Below are 10,154 nucleotides of genomic sequence, written 5' to 3'. Positions count from 1 at the left end.
ATCACCATTGGATAACATATTGATACTGTAAAGATACTGTACTGACAGCATTTTTATCTAAATCAAGATCTAATATAAGATACAGAATGGGAATGAAACTGGTAGTAAATAGCACTTAATATGATTTAAGGTTACTTTTTGAGACAATTGCTTCGCACAGGGGGAGAATGTTGCCTTTCAAAGAAAAACGATTGACGTCGACTGGTGGTATGTGCCACCAACCAGAAAGAGGGTCGGTAAGGGTCCGTCCAACCAGAGCGAGTGGAAGTGAGGTGGGCTGTGACTTATGGGCTGGGATAACTTGTCGCCACGCTCTTCCGTCTGGTCTCTCGGGCGCTCAGTCGGGTGGAGTCAGTATTTCAGTTTCTGTGTGCGTCCTGCGGATGATTTAGAAAATCATATTTTTGTAGTTTATCGAGTTACATATCGAAATACGAAAGTAGTAAATTAGACAGTCGAAATGACGACGACAAAAACATTTCAAGGGATGGATCCCGGTGCGAAAAGCAGTTCCAGGTAAAAATGATATCCCGAAAATCTTCATGGACAAACAAAAGAAAATGGGATCCACTTACCAGCCAGTATTGGAAGCTAACCGTCCAGTTTTTGGGCGGTTGATATTTCCTGATTAAGTTGAATTGTATTAATGGCACAATTTGTCTTTCTAATTAGCTGATATGATGGCGTGAAGAGGGCATTTGGGCTAGTAGCGGCATCAGCGACCTGGTTACTGCTGCTAGCGATTCTAGCTACTACACCAGAGGCCCGCGGCGTTAGTGGAAGTTGGGATTTAGCTTTGAAAATGAGCTGTTTAGTGTAAAGGACTCGGCATCGGGACACATTTAAACAGAATGGACAATGAGGACAACTTAGCTATCTATAGTAGTTGTCTGTCTGGACTGCAACTTGTTTTGTTAACTTGTCTACTTAGCTAGCTAGTGACTGGTATGGATTGCTAACTCACACTCTGGCTAGCAGCAAGTTCAGCTGTCGCCTAACACTTTTATTTGCAGAAACAAGCACTTGCTCTTCGTTTGCAAGCTCCAAACCCTATAGTCTTTCGGCCTCTGGTGCCCCAAAACTGGGTACCTTGTTGGTTAGGTAGCTAGATTAGCCTACATGACAAATTTAGCTCCTTTTATGGATGTTTCTAAGAATACGGCTGACCCCAAACAATTTATTAGGAGTTAGTTAAATCCTTTTAAAATATGTATTGTCTACGTTTTGAGGACTTATTTGAGGCCAAGGGTCGGCACGCAATTAACTTTGTTTCACTGCCAGAAAAACTGATGCACCGCGTGCATTCATGCTATAGTATGGGAACTCCTGCCTTTGAGGCGGCTGGATGGCACGGGGAAGAAAAATAGTTAATGTTTTATCAACCCTTGTTGCGCTTCGGGCAGGCCGGACAATAGGCTATTTCGTTAACCCAAAACGTAAGCTGTAACACCGTTTTGGGCTGGATAGTTTTGCTACAAGTAGTCCAACGGTGAAATCATAACCATTCTTTCAGGCATTTGTATTCCAGCTAGCTACGTTGTCGACTAATTGGTGGCTAATGCGGGTTTTACTTGGGTGGGGGGGTTTAGCTAAGCCTGCAAATCTGTGCTCGGTTCATCTTTGCTTTAGCCATCTTGGTCGGCCCTACTGCTGACCAGTCTAGAAATGCAGGCTTTCCCGACAGCAGCAATCCAACTTTGGCAGCCTTTGGTAATGGCAGATAAGGTTATCAAAGGCTTTCAATATATGTGACAGCATCAGACTCGCTATCTTTTCAATCAATCTAACGTTACTGTTGAGCAACTGTCGAGTTGTCCCACTTTTCTAACCACAGTGCCTCTCACAGGAAATATTTGCCGTTTCATTGTTGGGTGGGGTCTCAAATAGCCTTTTCTCTTTGCAGCCTGGTGGAAAGCATGAGATCATCTTAGCTATCACACAAGGGTTAACAAGTCTGCTTTGGACATTACATGAACTAATCGTGGCATACATACAGCACCAGCAATACCCGAATCCAGTTCTTTCATCTCGCCACTGTCTTCTGTCTTTTTTTTACCCCATGGTGGCAGGGAAGTTGATTTTTGTATCCCGTCTGCCTTTGGACAGCTGCCTGGTGTCAGCTGGTGCATTCAGCAGTCTGGAGCTGAATAGAGGGGAGGAGGGTTTGGGGAATAGCTCTGCAAACGCATCAATTCCTCCACCCGACTGTCCTTAGTCAAGGGGAAAAAGGCTTTTCTTCTCATTCTTGTGACCCTTCTGTTCGCTAGGAGGAATGAATGTCGGTTTGGAAGTGGGCTTTGTGGGCTCTGGTTATCCTCTCTTGCCTTTTTGCTATTCAGATCACATATTAATTATCTGATGTTTTCTTTTACCTTGACATTGTTCCGTGTGCTTAAGCGCAGGCCATGTCCAGCCATGATCTAGCCTGGATTTCTGCATTCAATCAAATGTTGGAACGGCTATGCTGTCTGGAATGATAGCCATCCCATGTATAACTGCTGCGGAATTTCTGCCGAGCTCAAATCAGTGGCTGGCTAGCCTGGCAGATTGCAGGCGCGTGGAGTCAGCTGTAGCCAGGAGAGATTGGGAGTATCCCTCGGTCTGACAGCTGGAGCTTAGGGAGTGGACCCTACTGTGAATGGAGAGCGAGAGAGGGGACTGGAGCAATGAGGTGTCTGTGCAGCCTCAGAGCAATATGTTTGTATTTGTCATGTAATGATTTCAGCAGTGCTGCCGCTGATCACTAGTGTGACATGGTCTTTGTGTATTTAGCAGTTCAATAGTGTGTGTGTGTGTAGCAGTCAGTCAAATGACAGTCCTGTCCCTCCCTTTGTTGTCCTGCAGGGTGCTGCGGCCGCCGGGCGGGGCCTCCAACATAACGTTCGGCACAGACGAAGCCCCCCCTGTACGCAAGAACAAAATGGGCTCCAACATTTTCCTAGAGCCTGACGATCCCCACGCCCATCGGAGGAGCAACCCACCCGGTACTTCCTAGCTACTCACATTGGTTCAAAACTAGTGTACGCACACATCCAACAAACGTCCACTGGGGCAGGGTACAAAAATGTGGCATGGCAAAAGAATGCCCACACACATTGAGTGCTTGAACAATGGGGGCCAAAATGGGAATCAAACTGACAAAGACCCTTTGGGGTAAAACTATGTGGGCATTCATTCAATCAGTGTCCAGACTCCAGTCAATCACATTGGATAATGTGCATAGCGTACTGTTTTTCCACCTGACCTACATAGACTGACTTGTAGTACAGCAGGGCCTTGATGGTGGAGCCACCTCTGTCTGTCAGGCTGGATCTGGCTGACCCTCCCTGGCTCTAGTAGTGTACACCTACACATGTAAAAGAAGGGTGTGGTGGGAACTGATCTCACATGGCACAGGATCACATGTTTTCACAATCGCATCACCCCTTTATGTAGTAATCCATTTACTGTTGTAGCGGCATATCCGTGCCCACGCATGAAGTGTGGAGAATGTGGTGTGCATGTGTGTGTTCACTGTAACCTCTGACCTCCGGAGCCGACGGCTGCATGCAGTGTTCACACTCTGCCTTCCTGCTATTCCACATTGTCTCAGGCTAGGTTCAAGTTCAGTTTAGACAAACGAACGGTGTTATGGTATGCACATTTCAATGGATACACCTGGATTATTTGGTTAGGTTGGCTTTGGTGCCGTTTCGGAAGTTGAGTACTTGGTCTAGGCTAGCCTATATTTAATTAAAATTGCATTAGTCTTGATATATTTCCAAGAATACACCTGGATTTTCTGGCTCTGTTTAGGTTATGATATTCTTGGATTGCATGTACTGTTTTCTCTTTTAGTAGGCTATAGGATGTTGTCTTAGGCTGCTGTTTACCTAATGACATCACAATCTGGAAATGTAGCCAAAGAGTTTTGTCTCTTGGCTCCGTGAATGTAGAAGATAGCCAACAATGTATCGTTGTTTCCTTGGTCTTCATCTTCAAGGATAGTCACGGGAGGTCACTAACCTTGAGGTTAGAAGGCATGACCATGCATGAATATATACTTAATAAAGGAGTAGGTTACTATTTTACAACTTTGTTAGATGGTTCCTCACCCTGAAAGTAGTCTGGGCCAAGACAAAAACATTCATCTGTGGTTCAGTTTTCTTTAAACAGCCATTACAAACTTCAGTTCACCTTAGCCACGACAAAATGTCCAAATCACCTGAAATCAATTCAAATCAACTCCATATTTTGTTTGATGTTACCTAAAGGTGATTAGGCCATTAAAAAAAACAATACAATTATAGAAACATGCTCACATGACGCCATCACTTCCATTGATTGTGTCTGTTTACAGAACTGAACCGTGAATTAGTTTCTCCTGGCCCATAGACTACTTTCAGAGTGAGTAACCATCTAACGTCAGGTTGTAAACTGGTGAACTAGTCCTCAACATGTATGATCATACTTACTCTACACAACCATAATGACATATTTAGTTGTGAAGTTCCACCCACATGGTGTAGTAGAATATATGCCGCGATGTAGCATTGTGGTATTTAAATTCAGCCGTTCGCCTCTGCTTACATTGCTTTTGCCATAGCCTTTTCTGGTGATGCCCGGTTAAACTCACCATGGCCTTGAGATGATCCTTAGTGTTTTTTTTTCAAGGGCCCACTCCCAGCCACACAAAGGCCATTCTGCAGTCAGATCAGTACCGTAGGTCATCATTGTAAATAAGAATTTGTTCTTAACTGACTTGCCTAGTTAAATAAAAAGTACTGAGCTTCATAACAAGCCACTGAACCAGTGTGACTTTATCTCTGCCTGTTTTATCTTTTAGCCTCAGAAATGGGAACTGTGATGCACATATTGGAATTAAACTCCATAAAAAATAATCCACGTGAAGATTTGGTCAAGAAGTACCTAATGGCCAAAAATCCAGTTTCAGCTTAACATAGTACAGCAAGATGTAAGTCTGTATCAATCTCAATGTTTAATTTAAATGTAATGGCACTATAGTCAATTAACCCGTGGACAATAAGTGATGCTTTATGTCCCATTGCCAAAGCTAATGTAAAAGCATTAAAGCAGTCATTCAGCAGGGCCTGATAAACAGATGCAGAGCCATAATAAAGGAAACCTTGTTGAGTCACTGTGCCATTACTTCACAATGCTTACTCCTCTCACTTCGTTAACAAGCAGTGATATATTGACCAAGAATCATCCCTTTTTTCTGGCTTTGTTCCTTCTAGTCATAGATGGCAGGTAGACCAATCTGTTGACTTCCCATTGGTTCTGCTGTACAGTTGTTGCTTAGCGGGAGTTTGTATGGGACTGTATGTGGGTTAGCCTTTGAGTTTTGGCTCAGCATTTGTCTGGATTAGCCTACATCCACTGGCTGCTTTACTGCTTGGTCTGTTGGTATCTGTCTGAGACTGATAGGTAGGCCATCGGATTTGTTTGCAGAAGTGGCTTTCCGGCATTTTCTCATGTCATCTTGGCAAATAATTCCTAGCAGCATTATGCTCAGTAAAAACACTGCCATACTGCATGTTAGTCACTCAGTTCCACTAAAGCAGGAATGCACCACAAATCAAGATGTTAAAGGAAACTGTTTACAGCCTTCCACACCAGTCTTTAATCAATTTAGAACCATTCAACCAAATTGTAAAATCTGCCCCGGCCAGTGAATACGTTTGTTTTGATCAATGGAATGTGAAGTGGAAACAAACCGTAAGGTAACTGTCATGTTTTTATTAGCACTTCTAGCATTGACACTCCATGAACTATCATTAGGCCTAACACTAGTCCCTATCACTGACCTAAACCCTTCTCTCAGAGAGCTACTGTGTATGCATGCTATTACTCCAACCCTGTTGTGTTACTCACCCGAGTCAGTTCATCAAGATCCTGGCCAGCAGCTAATTAGTAGAATCAGGTGTGCTGGAAAACCTACAGGAGGTAGCTCTCCAGGAGGAGGTCTGCTTTACAGAACTCTAGTAGTGAGGTCATCTCCTCTGATTCATTTGTGATGTGAAGTCTGAGTCATCACGTATTAACTGGGTGTTGTTTCTCTCCGTAGGCGGGACGGCCAAGGGTACTCTGTGCGGAGAACCCTCCGCTCCCCTAAGACGGTGCCAGCAGCCGCTCCTCTTCCCCAAAAACAATGAGACAGACGAGGTCATCACCTCCATCAACGTTCCTTTAGGGGTGAGGGGTCACTGACATTGACATATGTCGGCCATTGTTTTATTCATAGATGTAATGTGTGGGCTTTCCACTGGTAAGACACTTGCATTGGTTTGTACAAGTCTGCTGTCATGGATGGTTTTCAGTGATTCTCAGTCCTGTGTTTTTGAACGGACTTAAATGCCATTGATGTAGTAAAATGACTCGGCCAAAATAAAGTAAAATGCTGACTGTTATTATTCTCCATCTGGCAGGTTGAGGAGTGCCAGCAGGCAAACAATGGTAAGTATCTCTGGTTCCATTTCGAATGTCAGTATTGTAATATATGGTATTTATGTACAGTACCAGTCAAAAGTTTGGACACCTACTCATTCAAGGATTTTTATTTTTACTATTTTCTACATTGTATAATAATAGTGAACACATCAAAACTGTGAAATAACACATTGAATCATGTAGTAACCAAAAAATTGTTAAACAAATCAAAATATATTTCATATTTAAGATTCTTCAAAGTAGCCACCCTTTGCCTTGATGACAGCTTTGTACACTCTTGGCATTCTCTTAACCAGCTTCATGAGGTAGTTACCTGGAATGCATTTCAATTAACAGGTGTGCCTTTTTAAAAGTACATTTGTGGAATTGTTTTCCTTAATGCGTTTGAGTCAATCAGTTGTGTTGTGACACGGTAGGGGTGGTATATGTAATATGGCCCTATTTGGTAAAATACCAAGTCCATATTATGACAAGAACAACTCAAATAAGCAAAGAGAAACGACAGTCCGTTACTTTGACTGACCTTCATGTCTTAATCTGGAAAATTAAGAACTTTGAAAGTTTCTTCAAGTGCAGTCGCAAAAACCAAGCGCTATGATGAAACTGGCTCATGAGGACCGCCACAGGAAAGGAAGACCCAGAGTTTCCTCTGCTGCAGAGGATAGGTTCATTGGAGTTACCAGCCTCAGAAATTGCAGCCCAAATAAATGCTTCAGAGTTCAAGTAACAGACACATCTCAACATCAACTGTTCAGAGGAGACTGCATCAATCAGGCCTTCATGGTAGAATTGCTGCATAGAAACCACTACTAAAAGACACCAATAAGAGACTTGCTTGGGCCAAGAAACAGGACCATTGGACCAGTGGAAATCTGTCCTTTGGTCTGATGAGTCGAGATTTTTGGTTCCAACCACCGTGCCTTTGTAAGACGCAGAGTAGGTGAACAGATTATCTCCGCATGTGTGGTTCCCATCATAAAGCGTGGTGGCGCTTTGCTGCTGACACTGTCTGATTTTATTTAAAATTCAAGGCACACTTAATCAGCATGGCTACCACAGCATTCTGCAGCAATACGCCATCCCATCTGGTTTGCGCTTAGTGGGACTATAATTTTTTTTCAACAGGACAATGACCCAACACACCTCCAGAATGTGTAAGGGCTATTTGACCAAGAAGGGGAGAGATGGAGTGCTGCATCAGATGATCTGGCCTCCACAATCACTTGACCTCATCCCAATTGAGATGGTTTGGGATGAGTTGGTCCGCGGAGTATAGGAAAAGCAGCCTACAAGTGCTCAGCATATGTGGGAACTCCTTCAAGACTGTTGGGAAAAGCATACCGGGTGAAGCTGGTTGAGAGAATGCCAAGTGTGCAAAGCTGTCATCAAGGCAAAGGGTTGCTACTTTGAAGTATCTAATAAACTCAGCAAAAAAAGAAACGTCCTCTCACTGTCAACACGTTTTATTTTCAGCAAGCTTAACATGTTGAATCTTATGTTCATACAAATATTTACAACTGAGACACAAACTGAACAAGTTCCACAGACATGTGACTAACTTAAATTGAATAATGTGTCCCTGAATAAAGGGGGTGTCGAAATCAAAAGTAACAGTCAGTATCTGGTGTGGCCACCAGCTGCATTAAGTACTACAGTGCATCTCCTCATGGACTGCACCAGATTTGCCAGTTCTTGCTGTGAGATGTTACCCCATTCCACCAAGGCACCTATACGTTCCCGGACATTTCTGGGGGGAATGGACCTAGCCCTCAAACTCCGATCCAATAGGTCCCAGACGTACTCAATGGGATTGAGATCCGGGCTCTTCGCTTGCCATGGCAGGACACTGACTTTCCGGTCTTGCAGGAAATAACGCACAGAACGAGCAGTATGGCTGGTGGCATTGTCATGCTGGAGGGTCATGTCAGGGTGAGCCTGCAGGAAGGGTACCACGTGAGGGAGGAGGATATCTTCCCTGTAACGCACAGCGTTGATTGCCTGCAATGACAACAAGCTCAGTCTGATGATGCTGTGACACACCGCCCCAGACCATGACGGACTTTGAAGTCTTTTGAAGAGACACCACTTAAAAGAAGTCCCTAACAGACTGGAAGGAAAGATTCCACATTCCTCGTTCTCTCAGAGCTGTCTGTAAACAGCAGAGCATGACTCCCATTAGTTACGAATGGCCACAATGAATGGCATCATGGTCGACTGTGGCAGCTCCGATAATTCCACCCTTCCAGCCTTTTTTAAACGTGGTCATGTCTCTCCCTTTGTTTTCAACAATGACATTTGTCATACCTGGGAAGTTTGTCCTGACCTTGTTGATCTAACCAGGAGAAACTCTGGTGTCCCAGTTATACAACACATGACTCATAGAAGGCTTTTTGATTTTAGGGCACACCTTGTAGTCACAACTCAATCAGATTCTCTTTGATCTAGCCCTCTCATAATGTCTCTGTGGTCATTCATCTGTTCTGTAATGATATAATGCTGTTCCTATGAGGAGCAAGGCTATTTATTAACTTTCCAGGTGCTGCAAACATTAGTGATAGTGTGTTCTTTGGATAATGGAGGGTTAAGGCATCACACATCATCTTGGTACATTTAAATATCAATACTACATCCGTTCCGCTGTTATGGTCTTGTGTAAGCACTGTAGACGGGGGCTTGGAATGGTACTGGACTGACAGCGGACCCTGGGAGGATCTTGTCTGGTCCCTCCAAGTGTTTGACTGACACTGATGTTGTACAATTTTCAATGTAAAATGTAATCCAAGCAGTGTTCTGAAGGAAAAAACACAGCTTTATGTTCCTTGATACCAAAATAGGCGTAAACACTGGCTTAACACACTTTGCCTACGTGCTGCTGTAAGCCCCTACCTACACCATACTGTAATGGCTCTCAGGAAATTTGACTTTGAGATTCTACATCACTAATGGGCAATTGACAGCCTGTCTCTCCAGCAGTGTGATTTCATTACAGATGAGATTTGCCTCATGGAGGACTGTTCAGTACAATTGATTGCATCTGCTTGGATTTGAGTTATACTAGCACATTTATGCACACATATTTTACTGAAAGCAACACATTTTGCAGCACTTATCCCCTGCTATTGGTAATCTGTTGATCTGTCATTTGGAAAGTGGTAGCAGGACCCATCTGGTTGTCCTTGCTACAACCAAAGTGCTACTATTGTCAGATACATCAGATATTCTATCAATTCAAGGTTTGGATGATATTTACACTGAACATAAATATAAAAGCAACATGTCAAGTGTTTATTTCATGACCTGAAATAATAAATCCCAGAAGTGTTCCATATGCAGAAAAAGCTTATTTCTCTCATAGTGCACAACTTTGTTTACATCCCTTATTGTGAGCATCTGCAATTGCAGATTGCAATTGCTATGCTGACTGCAGGAATCTCTGCCAGAGCTGTAGCCAGATAATTGAATGGTCTTTTCTCTACCATAAGCCGCCTCCAACGTCATTTTAGGGAATGTCGGAGTATGTCCAACCGCTGATCATGTGTATGGTGTCTTGTGGGCAAGTGGTTTGCTGATGTCAACGTTGTGAACAATGTGCCCCATTTGTGGCGGCGAGGTTATGTTATGGGCAGATAAGCTAAGGACAACGAACACAATTGCATTTTACTGATGGTAATTTGAATGCTTCGATGGCAAGATCCCAAGGCCCA

The 10,154-nt window shown here is 43.5% G+C and overlaps 1 protein-coding gene across 4 annotated transcripts in view; it reads left to right on the top strand.

Annotated features, from left to right (window-relative positions):
* Nucleotides 1-196: 196 nt before the first annotated feature.
* LOC139582665 (jupiter microtubule associated homolog 1-like) overlaps nucleotides 197-10,154 on the top strand; it is a 31,558-nt gene continuing 21,600 nt past the window's right edge. For 3 of the 4 annotated variants that reach the window (XM_071413157.1, XM_071413073.1, XM_071412904.1), the window contains exons 1-4: nucleotides 231-516; nucleotides 2,845-2,984; nucleotides 6,068-6,195; nucleotides 6,429-6,456. In XM_071413157.1, coding sequence (XP_071269258.1) covers nucleotides 461-516; nucleotides 2,845-2,984; nucleotides 6,068-6,195; nucleotides 6,429-6,456 — 352 coding nt within the window. In that variant the 5' untranslated portion in view covers nucleotides 231-460. Of the gene's footprint in view, nucleotides 517-2,844; nucleotides 2,985-6,067; nucleotides 6,196-6,428; nucleotides 6,457-10,154 lie in introns of all 4 variants that reach the window. The other variant, XM_071412990.1, reaches the window with a different exon arrangement.

This window comes from Salvelinus alpinus, chromosome 1, assembly GCF_045679555.1.
Source record: "Salvelinus alpinus chromosome 1, SLU_Salpinus.1, whole genome shotgun sequence".
NCBI lineage: Eukaryota > Metazoa > Chordata > Actinopteri > Salmoniformes > Salmonidae > Salvelinus > Salvelinus alpinus.
This window is presented reverse-complemented; position numbering and strand designations above follow the sequence as displayed.